This window comes from Podarcis bocagei (genome assembly GCF_964188305.1).
Source record: "Podarcis bocagei genome assembly, chromosome: 6".
NCBI lineage: Eukaryota > Metazoa > Chordata > Lepidosauria > Squamata > Lacertidae > Podarcis > Podarcis bocagei.
In genome coordinates this window covers 98,741,396-98,758,972 of record NC_138130.1, presented here as the reverse complement: position 1 = coordinate 98,758,972, position 17,577 = coordinate 98,741,396, and the positions used below count along the sequence as shown (strand labels likewise).

The following is a 17,577-nucleotide window of genomic DNA, read 5'->3' as shown; positions in this document are numbered from 1 at the left end:
GTCCATCCCAAGTCGACTGGCAATCAGGTTCACTTTTTAGCCATGGCACGGAGGAAAGACCGTGTGACACACAGCCCCACTTTCTTATTCCCTGTTGCCATTTGATTGGCAGCCTTGTTTCGGAAAGCTTTTAAGGTTTCATACTTCTTTTCTTTCTCTCTGCATTTTGTTGGAAGCCACCCAGAGCAGCTGGGGTAACCCAGTCATACTGGCAGGGTATAAGAAATAAATTGTTGTTATTGTTTTGGGAAGGGGAACTCTTTGCTTCCCATCTCTATGTTCTTTTCACTTTTTTGATTTTTTCTTTTTTACTCCAATATATTTCCTGGCATTAGCCACCCCACAAAATGACCCCAAAACTGCCACTCAAGCTATACCAGAATCAGGACCTCTTTCCTTCATCAAGGCAGGTTTGGGTGGGGGAGTGTTGTAGCCAATGCAGACTCCACCCAACTGAGCTTTAGGGAGAGGCTATATCAATCCAATCACAGGAGGAGGTCCAAGCTAAATACAGTGGTGCCTCGCAAGACGAAATTAATTCGTTCCGCAAGTCTCTTCGTCTTGCGAGTTTTTCGTCTTGCGATGCACGGTTTCCCATAGGAATGCATTGAAAATCAATTAATGCGTTCCTAGGGAAACCGCCTTCAGACCAGGTCCGGGGACAGTCTGTCCCCGGACCTCTTCTGAAGGCTGGGGGGGGGGACAAGGGCTTTTCTTCCCACCCCCAGCATTTTAAAAAACCCCGGGACAGCGGAGGACTTCTCCGTTGTCCGGGCGATCTTAAAATGCTGGCGGGCGGCATTTTAAAATCGCCCGGGACTGCGGAGGACTTCTCCGCTGTCCGGGCGATGTAAAAGCCCCTGGGAAGGCAGGCAGGGGGGACAAAGACCTCTTCTGAAGGCGGGCGGGGGGAGAAAGTCTTTGTTCCCCCCCGCCTGCCTTCAAAAGCCCTCCGGGACAGCGGAGAAACGCGCTGCGTTTCTCCGCTCTCCCGGGAAGGCAGGCAGGGGGGAACAAAGACTTTCGCCCCCCGCCCGCCTTCAGAAGGTGTTCCCTCCCCGCTGCCCGGCTTCGGAGGAGGTCCGAGGACAGTGGGGAAGACGCGCTGCGCTTCCCCGCCGTCCCGGATATTTCCCTATGGGCTGTCGTCTTGCGAGGCAAGCCCATAGGGAAATTCGTCTTGCGAAGCGCCTCCAAAACGGAAAACCCTTTCGTCTAGCGGGTTTTCCGTCTTGCGAGGCGTTCGTCTTGCGAGGTACCACTGTATAGAGCAGCCTTTCTCAACCTGCTGCCCTCCAGATGTTTCAGATTCCCACCAGCCCCAAGCACAGCCTTAAAACAGCCGTGTGCAGCCATGCTGCCGCCTCAGGCTGATGGGAGTTGTAGTCCAAAAAGTGGAGGGCACCGTGTTGGCAATGGCTGCTATTACGGGGGGGGGGGCGGTATGCCTCTGAAGGCCTGATCCTGCAGGCTCTCCTTATTCTCTTAAAGGCATTCAGACAAATTCGTGGAAGATTACTACAGTGGTACCTCAGGTTAAGAACTTAATTCATTCTGGAAGTCCGTTCTTAACCTGAAACTGTTCTTAACCTGAAGCACCACTTTAGCTAATGGGGCCTCCTGCTGCCGCCGCGCCACCAGAGCACAATTTCTGTTCTCATCCTGAAGCAAAGTTCTTAACCCGAGGTACTATTTCTGGGTTAGCGGAGTCTGTAACCTGAAGCATCTGTAACCTGAAGCGTCTGTAACCCGAGGTACCACTGTACTACAGTTGTACCTCGGGTTAAGAACTTAATTCGCTCTAGAGGTCCGTTCTTAACCCGAGGTACCACTTTTGCTAACGGGGCGTCCCGCTGCTGCCACGTCGCTGGCGCGGGATTTCTGTTCTCATCCTGAGGTAAAGTTCTTAACCTGAGGTACTATTTCTGGGTTAGCAGAGTCTGTAACCTGAAGCGTCTGTAACTCGAGGTACCACTGTACAGTGGTACCTTGGGTTAAGTACTTAATTCATTCCGGAGGTCCGTACTTAACCTGAAACTGTTCTTAACCTGAAGCACCACTTTAGCTAATGGGGCCTCCTGCTGCTGCCGTGCCGCCGGAGCACGATTTCTGTTCTCATCCTGAAGCAAAGTTCTTAACCCAAGGTAATGTTTCTGGGTTAGCAGAGTCTGTAACCTGAAGCGTATGTAACCCGAGGTACCACTATAGTAATGTCTAGCAGTCACGATGGCTATGCTCTACACCAGGGTTTCCCAAGCTTGGGTCTCCAGCTGTTGCTGGACTACAATTCCCATCATCCCTGACCACTGTCCCTACTAGCTAGGGATGATGGGAGTTGTAGTCCCAAAACATCTGGAGACCCAAGCTGGGGAAACCCTGCTACACAGTCAGAGATGGAATGCCTCTGAATACCAGTGGCTAGGAATTTCATGAGCGCAGTGTCTGTTGTGGTGAGGTTTTGCTTGCGGGCTTCCCTAACTGGTTGGTCACTGTGAGGATAGGATGCTAGACCAGACAGGCCTTTGGCCTGATCCAGAAGCCAGGTTCTTCTTATATTCCAGAGGTTTCACAAACCTCTTGCATTTCATGTTCTGACGGACAGCTTGCTCTCTTTCCCAACAGCGTAAGGAGATGGCAGGGGCACAGGCACTTACCAAGAGTTTAGCAGCTTGTACTCGCACCACCCAGGAGCCATCACTGACCATGTGACAAATCTTCCCAAATGCATCATCCACTAGGCGGATTTCTTCATTGGAGGAAGGGATCGGGACAATGCTGAAGGGGTGGGGAGGAAGAGAAAGAAAGGTGCTGTACCAATGTTTCATACCTAGGTTTGTCCTCACCTGCTGAACCAGGGTTGGCTGAGAGTTAAATCTTCTATACCTTTCCCTACAAATGTAGTGAATGGAGAGAGGGATGGGGAATCCTACCCAACACACTTGCCCAATTCAGCTTGCGTAAATAAAAGGCATGTTTCATTAAGTGAACACCAAGTAACCAGGGCTCCAAGCTGGGAGAAAACCCACAGCCGATGTACTTTTAAATAAAGCTTTTGAACAAACCATGGTTTTCATAACATTTAGTTAAGCTTCATATACCATATGTCTGGTTTATACATTATGCTTGGCCACAGTTTATTAAATCATCATTTGAGCGTCCTCATTCTGCCCAGTGGTTTAACAATGGTTTGTTTACTGCCAACAAACCACAACCTGACGCTATGATTTGGTGCTGGATTACAAACCTTGGTTTCTTTCAACTGTGGTTTGACATCACACGCAACCCCAGAACACTCCCTTAACCATGGTTTGTTTTGCTACCTTACGCGAGATGCCGACTGAAAATGCTTAAAAGGGGCTTGAGGCAAAGAACAGCAGGAAAACAAAACAGACCTTGGAGAAATAAGTCACGGTTTGTTTGATTAACTGCAGGACGACTCTCTCTCTCGTTCTCTGACGCATGCCCACACAGCTTGGAAACTCAGGAAACAGAAAACTTTGCAGTCTTTTAACTTTACAAGACTGGTCATTACTGAACCCCACCCCTTCGTTTAGGACTGCTAGGTATTCCATGCATACCTTTCTGGATAAAGCTGACTGAGGACCCAAGTAAGCTGAACCGCAGCACTGCGGACCTGTTCGTAGTCGTCGGTTAAGAGTTTGCATGCCTGAAAAGGAAGATCTCCAGTCAGCTACCATCAACCCTAAGTCCTTCCACCAATATTTATATTGCATGCTTTATAAGAAGTTTAGTAATCTGCAGAGGTTTAATCTTCTTGCAGTCCCATGGACTGCAAGAAGATCAAACCTCTCCATTCTGAAGGAAATCAGCCCTGAGTGCTCACTGGAAGGACAGATCCTGAAGCTGAGGCTCCAATACTTTGGCCACCTCATGAGAAGAGAAGACTCCCTGGAAAAGACCCTGATGTTGGGAAAGATGGAGAGCACAAGGAGAAGGGGACGACAGAGGACGAGATGGCTGGACAGTGTTCTCGAAGCTACAAACATGAGTCTGACCAAACTGTGGGAGGCAGTGGAAGACAGGAGTGCCTGGCGTGCTCTGGTCCATGGGGTCACGAAAAGTCGGACACGACTAAACGACTAAACAACAACAACAATCTGCAGGATACGAACTGGAGGAACTCGCCAATTAAAAGATACAGTGGTACCTTGGTTCTCAAACGCCTTGGTACTCAAAAACTTGGAACGTTCTGGTTTGCGAACTTTTTTCAGAAGCCGAACGTGCTCCGTTTTGAGTGTTAGGTTTCCGATTTGAGTGCCATGCTTCCATTTTGAGTGTTACGCTGAGGTCTGGCTGTTTTTGCTATTTATTTTGCAATTTTGTTTTTGTGACTGTGTGGAACCCAGTTCAGCTACTGGATTGTATGACTGTAGTACATTCTTTATTGCTTTCCTTTCATGGATCAGCGGTCTTGTTCGATAGTAAAATTCATGTTAAAATTGCTGTTTTAGGGGTTGTTTATAAAAGTCTGGAACGGATTAATCCATTGTGCATTACAGTCATATCTCTGGTTTCAGACACTCCAGGTTACGTTTTTTCGGGTTCCGTATCGCCGAAAGCCAGAAGTACCGGAACGGGTTATTTCCGGGTTTCGGCAGTCGCACATGCACAGAAGCGCTAAATCGCATTTTGCACATGTGCAGAAGCATCGAATCGCAACCCACGAGCGCGCAGACGCGCTGCTGCGGGTTGCGAACGTGCATCCTGCACGGATCACGTTCGCAACCCAAGCATCCACTGTACTTTCTATGGGAAAGTGTGCCTTGGTTTGGGAACGCTTTTAGTTTTGGAACGGACTTCTGGTACAGATTAAGTTTGAGAACCAAGGTACCACTGTAAAAAGAAACCTGAGTCCCTGATGAACACAGGAATATTACAAGAGCCTGCAGGATCAGGCCAAAGGACCATCTAGTTCAGTATCCTGTTCTCACAGTGGCCAAAAAGATTCCTGTGGGAAACAAGGGATCAGGATTTGAACACAAGACCACTCTCCCCTCCTTTGTTTTCCATTAACTGGTAATCAGAAGCATTGCTGCCTCCACAGCTGGACGCAGCAATAGCCCTTTCCTCCATGAATTTGTCTGATCCTCTTTAAAGCCATCCAAGTTGATGGCCATCACTGCCTTCTATGGGAATGAGTTCCATAATTTAACTATGAGTAGCATGAATAAGGGGGATGCGGGTGGCGCTGTGGGTTAAACCACAGAGCCTAGGACCTAATGGTCAGGGGTCCCTTTACCTTTAGCATGAATAAGTACTCTATTCAACTCCCAACCAGTATAGCAAGGAGCCTAAAGACTGTACGAGATTTTTTTCAGTCTCCACAAGCTACTCTGGAAAAAAACCCCACCAATTTTGGCGCTCTTCAGAGTGGAAGCTCTTGAGAGTCCTGCCACTTTTAGGGACCATGGCATCTTTACACGCATACGCAATCCAGTAGCATAAAAGCAAAATGGTCATTCACTTTGTGGGTGGGAAGTCAGAAAAGGAGGTTAAAATCTTTTCCACTTACTTTTAAACGAAATTATAATGCCAGGGCCTTGCATACAGGGTTGTTGGGAGTAAAAACGTAAGAGATGCTGAGCTGAACTCCGATGAGGGAAAGAGGGATGGAAGGATCATGCAATGATCGTTATTAATGGCTGCCTCACCCCCTGCACTGCTTAAAACTTAGATTATTGTTTGTCACCGGGGGAGAGAAACTTTTCATCATCTGGGTAATAATGCTGGCTAGCTTCCTATTTGGAGCTTGAGGTCCCAAGATGATTAATTTGCTCACACCCAGCAGCTCTCCTGTTTCAAAACAAACAAGCACTAAGCCAGCGGACACTGCATTTCACAATATTTTTTCCCATTGCTTGGTGGCAGGAAGAGGATTGCAAATCTGATGCAGTCATTAGAGAGCACAGATTGCGTAATTTTTGCAAAGGGTCAGCAGTCAGCTTTAATTTTAGAAAACGCACAAGCGGGGATACCCAAGCGCTGGATAAAGAATCCTGTAGGAGCTTCATTGTTATTATTATAACAAGGAAGTCAAGCACGGGTGGAGGGAAGACACAGGGCAAGAAATAAGAAATGGATAAATGTTGGTACGAGGCGACGCGAGTGGCGCTGTGGGTTAAACCACAGAGCCTAGGACTTGCTGATCAGAAGGTCGGCGGTTCGAATCCTCGCAACAGGGTGAGCTCCCGTTGCTCAGTCCCTGCTCCTGCCAACCTAGCAGTTCAAAACCACATCAAAGTGCAAGTATATAAGCAGGTACCGCTCCGGCAGGAAGGTAAACGGTGTTTCTGTGTGCTGCTCTGGTTCGCCAGAAGCGGCTTAGTCATGCCGGCCACATGACTCAGAAGCTGTACGCCGGCTCCCTCGGCCAATAAAGCGAGATGAGCGCCGCAACCCCAGAGTCGTCCACGACTGGACCTAATGGTCAGGAGTCCCTTTCCCTTTCCCTTAAATGTTGGTACATAATGAAATGTGAAAATGCGGATTTACAAATATAATGTATAAGTATCATAAATGTATATGTATATGTAAAGATTTCATATATGCATTGCAACATTAATAATAAATAAATAAAGAATCCTGGAGGAGCAGACATGGCACCCAGGCCGAAGGCTTGTCACTCCTGATTTTTAGTGGTGAGCTATTAAAAGAATGGGAACGGTTTAAAAATAAAGGAAGAAGAAGAAGAAGAAGAAGAAGAAGAAGAAGAAGAAGAGGAAGAAGAAGAGGAAGAAGTAGTTAACTTCAATTGCAGTGGGTCCTCCAGGGCCCCCGGCATTTGCCTCAACATGTTGGGTGCTCATGCTGGGCCTGCACTGGCCATAATTTAAAAATGTAAGAAACGAAAATATCCTGAAGCGAGACTTGCGACACAGCCATCCTCCACAGCCCAGCTTAATGGTAGGGCCCCACACTAAACACATAGAACACAGTAATTACCTGGCTATAAATGGTTTGCTGCAACTTTAATCCCCTTTCATGCAGCTGCAACTGTAGGAAAAAACAAAAAAAAAATGTGATTATAGTACCCAAAACAAAACTTTTTTAAAAAACAATGGAGGGGTGGGAAAGATCACAAGAGGGGCAGGTCCTTAAAGGATTTGCTACTGGAGTTTAGCTATTAAGGGGAGACTGATAAAATTAAGCATTGGAGACTGATAAAAAAAAAATTGAGTCACAGAGATAACCTTACAAGATTATTTTCCACCTTTGCTACGAGCTCCGTCTCAAACATCTAGATCCTGCAACTGAGTCCATTATGTGCTTCATTTCCCCCCGGGACTCAGACCCATTAAACACTGCGGCACTCGAACTCAGGCCACATGTGCAAGGTTGCTGCTTGGTCGTCCTTTCCTATGACGACTGGATGGGCATTAACAGCCGAGACTCCATCACCAGGATTCGGCCACACCTTCTCCTTATCACTCAAAGAGAACCAATTTAATATTATAATCCAGGGGTCAGCAAGGTTTATCTCGCCTGGGCCGGTTCACTCCTGCAGAGATTGCTCCATGGGCTGGATCGCGTCTGCACAGATGCGATTTCCGGCGCCACAGAAGCGAGTCCCCGCTCTGCCAGTTTAGCACAGCATGCAGGGACTTGCTGAGCGAGCGGCTCGGTTCGGGGGCAGCTTGTGGGCCGTTTAAAAAATGACCCCCTTGGGCCGCTTGTGCTGACCCCTGCTATACCGTATTTTTCGCTCCATAAGACGCACCTGACCATAAGACGCACCTAGTTTTTAGAGGGGGAAAGCAAGAAAAAAAATATTCTGCGCAGAGCACGTAAGCGGCTCTTGCTTTTCTTGCTTTAAACCCTTCCGTCCCTCCTCCTGCTTCGCTGAGAAGCCAGGAGAGCAAGAGTGATAGCTGCGCAGCGCTTCTTCTGCTGGCTTTCCAGCAAAGAGGGATGAGGGACGAAAGGGAGCCCTTACAAGGGAGCGCTGAGCAGAGCCTGGCAGTGGCTCTTGCTGGCTTTCCCGGGAGGTGGGGGAAGGGACAGAGGGCAGCCCATCAGTCCCTTCCCCCACCTCCCGGAAAAGCCCCCAAGAGCCACACACACAATCCGCGTGGCTTGTTAAAGGGAGCGCTGAGCAGAGCCTGCATGCATCCCAGATGCGAATGCAGGCATAAGTCTCTTCTCAGCGCTCCCTTTAAAGAGCCGCGCAGAGCCTGGCAGTGGCTCTTGCTGGCTTTTCCCCGAGGAGGGAGAAGGGCAGCCCGCCAGTCCCTTCTCCCTCCTGGGGGAAAAGCCCCCAAGAGCCGCACGCACACTCCACACGGCTCTTTAAAAGGAGCGCTGAGCGGAGCCTCCCGTCTGCATTCGCTCCATAAGACGCACACACATTTCCCCTTACTTTTTAGGAGGGGGAAAGTGCGTCTTATGGAGCGAAAAATACGGTAATCCCTCTGACAACTTCCTGGTCAGCACCTTCTTTTCATGGAAGGCTACCCAAGAAGGGAGTAAGAGATAGGAAGGAAGGCCAATTCCTTAAAGCGTGTTGTAAATAAAAATTGCCCTTTCCCCCGTATGGGGTATCCAAGAGCCCGTATAGAGTCCTTACATGGGTTCCCTATTGGTAGGAGAGAATAACAGAGGCCAACCAGAGAATATTGAGAAGCAAAGCAGCTAGTAAGCTTGATCTTTATTGATCTGTTGCAACAGGGTGCTCCCCTCACCCGCAGGAGAGAGGAGGGACCCAGAAAAATGGCATGCAAGGCCTTATAAAAACTTTTGAAATTGCCACCCTGTAGATCAAGACCACCCCCAGAAATATCATACATACATCACAGAAGGGGTGTAACCTAAGACCACCCCCCAGATACATCATACCTACATCACCAAAAAGGTGGTCTAAAACAGAAAATATGAATGTTGTTTTTCTCCTGTTGTTGTTTTTCTCCTGTCTGGCAGGTTACTTGATTGGATTTCCTGGGGAGCCTGGCCATTCTTTTGTAGTGATAAATACTTAGTTCCTGGGCCAGGTCGCAGGCTCACACCCTATTCAAACACAGACATACCCTTAAGACAGGATTTGTGAAGGAAAAGACAATGGGGAGGCTTTTCCATTTTCCTTTGACCTTGCAGAGAAAACATTTGGTCAGTTTGGTACAGTTTGGGAATCAAAAATGGTTCCAGGTCGGTCTTCCTGTGCTGATCTATGTATGTGCTTGGTTGGTGCACTTATGAACATTTAACATATATCTAAGACCTCAAAATTCCTATCAGAAGGGGGACGACTGCCATCCCATGGCTATGCCTGCTGGCCACTCACAGTCCTCGTGGCGGCTAAATTCACCCCAGAAACACCTGGTAGACTCCAATGCGCACCCCACACTCAAGGAGGATTTTGATTTAAGGGAAGCTGAACTCAGCACTCCCAACCCTTACCATTGCTTTTATAGCCGCAGTTCTAACCCGAGGATCCTGGTCACTGAAGTGATCCCCAATGATCTTCTGGACGTCTTTGGGAGGCTGGCCTTCGACTTCTTTTGAGGTGCCTTTTTCCACAGTCCCAAGGTAGCCAATCAGGAGGAGGCATTTGGTCCTTACCCCGTGGGAGGAATCAGTCAGATGCTGAGGAGTAAGGAAGAAGTAAATGAATGAACGGATTAGCCCAGAGGTCGGCAACCTAAGGCCCATGGGCCAGAAGCGGCCCATGAGCTGCCCCCGAACCGAGTCGCCCGCTTGGCTAGTCCCCACGCACTGCGCTAAACTGGCGCAGCGCAGGGACTCTCTTCTGCAGCTCTAGAAATCGCTTCTGCACATGCCCAGACTCTGAAAATCACTTCTGCGCAGGCATGGTTTTTGGTGTCTGGGCATGCGCAGAAGCGATTTCCGGTGCCACAGACATGCCCAGACGCGATATCTGCCATCGCACTGTGCCAGTCCGGCTCACAAAAGATCTCCACAGGAGTGATCTGGCCCAGGCCCGGTAAGCCTTGTCAACCCCTGGATTAGCCCAAACTTCTCCTGACAGTTTGTCTTTGTTGGAGGAACCTCATGTTGAGTTCTTGTTTTTTGTTTCTTAAAATGAACCGGTTTGTTTGGGGATTCAACACTCTTGGGGACGTTGGGTCTTAAATGCAGTGGAATTTTAAGCATGTTGCCAAATTTGGGGAAGAGGGTTTTTAACAAAATCTCAGCAATAATTGGGGGGGGGGGTGATTGGCTTTATTAAATCTCCATACACACCCAGCAGAAAACCAGGCCATCTTACATTAAAAATAAATAAATCTCAGCAGCAATATACTGACAAAAACCTTACAAGGGTTAAGCATAGTAAAATGGCACATTAACTGAATAACTAACACAAAGGTTATGTTCTGTTTTTGGGGGGAGGAAAAAGATCTATTTTTGGCAGATTTCAAAATGTAGACCAATTAAAAAAATACTGTTACATCTGTTCCAATGGTCTTTAAAAATATCTGGATTATGCAACGTTTAAGTTACATTTGTTCAAAGGGGACATAGCCTCGGGAGAATAACGATGCAAACTTGTGAATCTATATATACACTGTCTGGTTTATTGTTTGTAGGTTGGTTTTACTTGGATTTTGTTATCTTTGGAACATTTTTGGTGCCAGAGGTTGTATGGCTGTGCAAGAAAATGAATAAAAAACTATTATTATTATTATTATTATTATTATTATTATTATTATTATTATTTAAAAAAACTCTCCCCAAGCCACTTTTCTGCCCAGGACAGGATGGGGTTGTGCAGGGTTGTTAAGGCAGCAGAGAGCATTGTTGGCTGCCCACTCTCCACCTTAGAGCAGATTTATGCCACAAGGTGCCATAGGAGGGCACTGGACATAGTAATTGATCCATCACATCCTGGTCACTGTCTCTTCGAGCTCTTGCCGTCGGGACGGAGATACAGGTCGATGAAGACAAGAACGAGTCGTCTTAAGAACAGCTTCTTCTCCAGAGCGATCTCGGCCCTGAATGGGAAGCCCGGGCTTTGAAAGTCATCTAATCTCCCTTGCTGCATTATACTGTATTGTTTAATTAGTGTTTTTATGGAGCAGTCAAGTAATTTCGCTGTCCCCGAAGGGGGCAATGACAATAAAGATATTCTTATTCTTATTCTTCTTTTCCATCTCAGGTCATGCTCCCTCCCTACATTGCTCTAGGCCCTAGGCTGCAAGTGTCCTTGAACTGTAATAATGCCTCTTGGCTGCATGGATGGAAAGGGGTGTTGGGTGGGTGCTATGTAGAGCCTTTGACTTTTGCCTGGCTGGAATGTAGCCGACTGTAAGAGTTGCATCCAGTGCTCTGCGCAGCTTTTGCCTCTAGCCTGCTCACCACTCCCGAAGGGGAACTGCAGCTCTAAGGCTGAAGGAAGCTTCACTCCACCTAAAAATATTTCGATATTGAATAGTTCAAATTACCTTGCAGGCAACATCCACCAGGCGCATCCTCACCGCAGGGCTTTCTTGGAGCTTCTTTCCAATCACCAACAAGGTATCCAGCAGCTGAGCAAGAACTTGATGGGACTCTTAAAAGCAACAGTTAAAAAAAAAGAAAGTCATTATTTCATCTTGCATTCACTCATGCCCTGGGTCTGGAGGCACATGGTCCAGCAACTACGCTCAATCTAAGCAGGTAACCATTTGATTTAATCATTTTAACTCTTCACTTGAATTTCCAAACACCATTCTGAAATATCACACAGGCTTTTTATTAATTTTTTATTGCACTTGGGCAAAAAAAATGAGAGGCACAAATACAAGATGGGTGACACCTGGCTTGAGAGCAGTACATGTGAAAAGGATCTAGGAGTCTTGGTTGACCACAAACTTGACATGAGCCAACAGTGTGACGCGGCAGCTAAAAAAGCCAATGCAATTCTGGGCTGCATCAATAGGAGTATAGCATCTAGATCAAGGGAAGTAATAGTGCCACTGTATTCTGCTCTGGTCAGACCTCACCTGGAGTACTGTGTCCAGTTCTGGGCACCACAGTTCAAGAAGGACACTGACAAACTGGAACGTGTCCAGAGGAGGGCAACCAAAATGGTCAAAGGCCTGGAAACGATGCCTTATGAGGAACGGCTAAGGGAGCTGGGCATGTTTAGCCTGGAGAAGAGGAGGTTAAGGGGTGATATGATAGCCATGTTCAAATATATAAAAGGATGTCACATAGAGGAGGGAGAAAGGTTGTTTTCTGCTGCTCAAGAGAAGCGGACACGGAGCAATGGATCCAAACTACAAGAAAGAAGATTCCACCTAAACATTAGGAAGAACTTCCTGACAGTAAGAGCTGTTCGACAGTGGAATTTGCTGCCAAGGAGTGTGGTGGAGTCTCCTACTTTGGAGGTCTTTAAGCAGAGGCTTGACAACCATATGTCGGGAGTGCTCTGATGGTGTTTCCTGCTTGGCAGGGGGTTGGACTCGATGGCCCTTGTGGTCTATTCCAACTCTACGATTCTATGATTCTATGATTTAATACGAAGACCAGCCTTCTAGTCTTTCCATCTGCTCTGCCAAATGGAGAAATGCCAGTGATTCTGTTTTGTACATTTTTTACGGTACAGTCATACCTCGGGTCGCGAACATGATCCGTGCAGGAGGCACGTTCGCAACCCGCAGCGCTGCGTCTGCACATGATGCGATTCAGTGCTTCTGCGCATGCGCCAAAACCCAGAAGTACCGTATTTTTCGCCCTATAGGACGCACTTTTTCCCCTCCAAAAATGAAGGGGAAATGTGTGTGCGTCCTATGGGGGGGAATGCAGGCTTTCGCTGAAGCCTGGAGAGCAAGAGTGTGCACCGACCCCTCTCGCTCTCCAGGCTTCAGGAAGCTCTGCGCAACCCTTGGGAGACCACCGCGAAGCCGCACCGGGCTCCCGAGGGTTGCACAGAGCTGCCTGCACTCCTGACTTCGCGCACCTCTGCGCAACCCTAGGGAGCCCGGCGCAAAGCCGCGCTGGGCTCCCAAAGGTTGCACAGAGCTGCCTGCATTCCGAAGCCTGGGGCGCGCTGAAGAGCGCGCCCAGGCTTCGCGCAGCTCTCCGCAAGCCTGGGGAGACCGGCGCGGCTCCCTTGCGGATAGCAGGCTGTTCTGGGGGCTGGGGTCGGGGGAAGCTCGGGCTTCCCCCACGCCAGCCCCATGCCTGGGGGGGAAATAATTTTTTTCTCCTTTATTTTCCCCCCAAAAAACTGCCACTTTTCTGAACTGGTCGGCCAGTTTCATAAGAAACAGGGCAAACCTTGGTTTCAAGCTTGCTGCAAGCCTGGAGAAAGCTAAACCACGAGCCCAGGTTCAGCGAAACACTATGCCAAGCCATGACTTAGCTCAGCTCAGCACAGTAGTAGCAGGACTAGGGAGCCGTCCGGCACCTGCAATCTCCTCTCCTGAAGCATCCTCACCCATTCACACTAAACCTTGGTAATGATGTGCAAACCAAACCATTTTTCAAACAAGATTCAGGGCTAATCAATGAGGTGCCCTCTAGATGCTTTTGTCTAAAACTCTCCCCATCCCTGGGTGGAGAGGCTGGAAGGTTGTCCAATTAATATGGTGAGGTCATAAACACCGGTTATCCCTGGTCTAGGCGATACCTATAATGTGACTCAATCTAAAGCAGTTTCATGCAAAGATATGGAAGCAGTGTGCACATACAACAACCCTCACCCCCAACAAAGTGAAATCTGGAAGGATTTGTACACCTCACCAGATTCCATTTGGAAAATATCACCTACTCTCATTTTGGAGTGTGTTGATGGCATCGTCCAGAATGCAGTCAGGAGAAAAGCCTGGAGTCTTTGTCAGCAAACCCAGCAAGGAAGCAACCTTCAACCTCACAGAAGGATCATTCTCCTAGGATGACAATAAGAGAAAAAGGAGGACTAAAGCCTTCACAAGCCAACCCTATCTGGGTGTGCAGTATCCATTGCAGAATTTACATAAAAGTAGACTTTCAATACGGTCCTCCTCAACCACTGTCACCTGTGCAGTAGCAAACAATACTCCCAAATTTCAACTACTTAGCATTTAATTTTCGTTCCTAAAATCCCAATAAATCGATTGTTTTTTGCTCCCAAGACACCTTTTGATACCGTGAGATACCGCCCCTTGGCCCTACCTTGTAATAATGCTCCAGCAAGATTCTGACCACTCCTTCCACACTTTCGGCTTCCACTGGCTTCCGAGCAAACTGAAGGAGGTACTGCAAAGCGTCCGCTGGTGAAGTTGCCTTGCACAGATCCACATGGAGTGCGGCCGACTTACTTGGTTTGGTCAGTCGGAGTTTCTTCGCTGAAATTTCCTCATGCTGCTGTTGCTGAAATAAGAATGCGGTGTTAGGCTGCAGTCACACACAAACAAGCAAGAGCGGCAGTATTAACTTGTTCTCCACAAGTTGCTCCAGAGTAACTTCCTTGTTGCTGTTATTATAGCTTCACGCTATTTCACTTGTCTACAACATCCTAGGAGTCTTTAGGAGCTCACCAAATTGGGGAAACTGTGGGAAAGGGCTATACCCTGAGCCCGGCTTCAGCTGGGGAGGGTGGGATATACCATATTTTTCGCTCTATAACACGCACCAGACCATAACACGCACATAGTTTTTAGAGGAGGAAAACAAGAAAAAAAATATTCTAAACGAAATAGTGGATATATGATTTTTGTGGTTCATGCTGTGGCCACAGACATGTGATCTGACAGTGAGTTTGGAGTAGTCCAATGCAAAAATCCTGAGGATCCATGTGGATCCATGCTTTGTAACCACAGAGGAGGGAAGGAAGGGGAACCATGGATCCTCTGCTCACGACTGCAGCAGATCCCCCCCACCCGCAGGCATTCGCTCTATAACACGCACAGACATTTCCCCTTACTTTCTAGGAGCAAAAAAGTGAGTGTTATGGTGCAAAAAATATGGTAAATAAAATTTATTATTATTATTATTATTATTATTATTATTACCGTATTTTTCACTCCATAAGACGCACTTTTTTCCTCTTAAAATCTACGGGGAAATATCTGTGCGTCTTATGGAGCGAATGTGTGGTCCCTGGGGCTGGGGGGGGGGACCCGGGCTTCCCTCGCCAGCCCCACAAGCGCGGGGAGCAGCGGAAAGGCTGCGCGCAGCCTTCCTGCTGCTCCCCGGGGCTGGCGGTGAGGGAAGCTCAGCTTTCCCCACTGCAAGCCCCACAAGCTCGGGGAGCAGCGGAAAGGCTGCTCCCCGAGCTTGTGGGGCTGGTGGTGGGGGAAAGCTGTGCTTCCCCTACTGCCAGCCCTGGGGAGCAGCGGGAAGGCCGTGTGTAGCCTTTCCACTGCTCCCCGATCTGCTCTTTGGGTCGAGCAGCTCTGGGGTAGCCCGCGAAGCCTCCGCATCATCCTGCTGCCCTGGGGAGGCTTCGCGTGGCTATCCCTGGCTTTTGCGGGAGGTGGGGGGAGGGACAGAGCGAGGCTCTCTCACTTCCCCCACCTCCCACAAAAGCCCCCAAGAGCCGCATATTTTCTTTTCTTGAATTCCCCCCCCCCAAAAAAAAAGTAGGTGCGCCTTATGGAGCGAAAAATACGGTATTCATTAGATTTGTACTTTGCTGCCCATTAAGAAAGTCCCAAAGTGGGCTACAATAAAAATACAACACATCTGTCTGGATTTTCACTTTTCACTAACCCTACCTTTGCCTGGTACTGAAACAATGACAAGGCTGGCATCAGATGAGCCCCTCTGGTAAGAACATTAAATAAATTGGGGAATGGGGAGCTGCCACAAAGAAGGGCTGCTGCCTTTCAAAGGTAGCTCTCAAAACAAGAGGTTTAAAAAAACCCTGAATGCCAAATGTTACAGTGTCACATTCCAAGACTTGGAGGAGGGATCCAATTTCACTTCTTAATGAGCAGCTTCTCAGCTCTCAAATCATTTGCCAGGCAGAAATCCAACAGATAAAGCTTTCCCAACATGCAGACAGAGGTGATTACCAGAAATGCAACATTTCGCCTGCAGGTTTTCCGCTCATCACACAACTCCCAAGAAATCAGCTGGCAAATTGTAAGCAAGTGTAACGAACCTGCAACCTGCCCAGAGTGCCTCTCTCTGCATATTAGCTTCTCAATCGTTGCCCCTTAACATTATTTCTTTACCGACTGCATTTACGCCTCGCCTTTCTCCTCCAAGGAGCTCCAAGTGGCATGCACAGTTCTCTATCACCCTCATTTAATTATTATTATTAGGCCAAATTCTGTGCGACTGCCATAAAACTTAGGGAACAAGCTGTGCTACCATAATGACTAAGGCCTTAAATGATAATCTTGGGTTACAGTGGTACCTTGGGTTAAGAACTTAATTCGTTCTGCAAGTCCATTCTTAACCTGAAACTGTTCTTAACCTGAGGTACCACTTTAGCTAATGGGGCCTCCTGCTGCTGCTGTGCCGCCGGAGCACTATTTCTGTTCTCATCCTGAAGCAAAGTTCTTAACCCGAGGTACTATTTCTGGGTTAGCGGAGTCTGTAAACTGAAGCATATGTAACCTGGAGCGTCTGTAACCCGAAGTACCACTGTATATTTTAGTGATTAAGATTTAGTTTATATATTTTTAACTGCTGCTATATCTGTATTGGGACGCGGGTGGCGCTGTGGGTAAAACCTCAGCGCCTAGGACTTGCCGATCGCATGGTCGGCGGTTCGAATCCCCGCGGCGGGGTGCGCTCCCGTCGTTCGGTCCCAGCGCCTGCCAACCTAGCAGTTCGAAAGCACCCCTAAGTGCAGGTAGATAAATAGGTACCGCTTTCCAGTGGGAAGGTAAACAGCGTTCCGTGTGCTGCGCTGGCTCACCAGATGCAGCTTGTCACGCTGGCCACGTGACCCGGAAGTGTCTGTGGACAGCGCTGGCTCCCGGCCTATAGAGTGAGATGAGCGCACAACCCTAGAGTCTGGCAAGACTGGCCCATACGGGCAGGGGTACCTTTACCTTTACCTTATATCTGTATTGCCCCTGTTATATCTGTATTGCCCAATTGTAAATTGAAATGTATCCTTATCATGTTTTATGACTTCCCTATTACAGATAGGTAGCCGTGTTGGTCTGCCATAGTCAAAATCTCATACCAAGAACTAACTTAGTTGGTCTTTAAGGTGCTACTGGAAGGAATTTTTTTATTTTGACTATGACTTCCCTGATATTGTGTGTGAGCTGGAACTTGTCTGTGACAGAAATGAATAAATTCTATCATCATCATCATTATCATTATTATGAATTTACTAGCCACTTTTCATCCTTCCCAGGCTAACCCAAATCGACTTACAAACAACCAACAGGCCCCGCGTAGAAACATTAAGGCCAAGAGGAAAAACAAATGCACTGAAAACATCCCTCCCACTTCTAAGAGGCCATAGTTTAATCCTTACAACAACCCTGTGAGGTACGGTCAGGATGAGAGGCGAGAGCAGCTACCTCCCACCACCACCACCACCACCCGCACCGAGGTCACACCCAGTGAGCTTCGAGTGGGAGGATTCGAACCCAGGACCCGAAGGCCGCCCCTCTAACCACTGCGCGGCATTGCCCTTGCCGTGGATGGGAGACGAAGAAGCTTTACAGGTTT

The 17,577-nt window shown here is 48.1% G+C and overlaps 2 protein-coding genes across 2 annotated transcripts in view; both read right to left on the bottom strand.

Moving 5' to 3' along the window:
- KCTD14 (potassium channel tetramerization domain containing 14) overlaps positions 1-17,577 on the bottom strand; it is an 87,335-nt gene that overhangs the window by 50,845 nt on the left and 18,913 nt on the right. The gene's annotated exons all lie outside the window — the stretch shown is intronic.
- Positions 1-17,577, bottom strand: part of INTS4 (integrator complex subunit 4) — a 42,131-nt gene that overhangs the window by 24,364 nt on the left and 190 nt on the right. The window contains exons 2-8 of the mRNA XM_081197334.1: positions 14,110-14,307; positions 13,727-13,844; positions 11,415-11,521; positions 9,412-9,597; positions 6,964-7,014; positions 3,579-3,667; positions 2,655-2,775 (exon numbers count right to left, since the gene is read on the bottom strand). Coding sequence (XP_081053460.1) covers positions 2,655-2,775; positions 3,579-3,667; positions 6,964-7,014; positions 9,412-9,597; positions 11,415-11,521; positions 13,727-13,844; positions 14,110-14,307 — 870 coding nt within the window. The remainder of the gene's footprint in view (positions 1-2,654; positions 2,776-3,578; positions 3,668-6,963; positions 7,015-9,411; positions 9,598-11,414; positions 11,522-13,726; positions 13,845-14,109; positions 14,308-17,577) is intronic.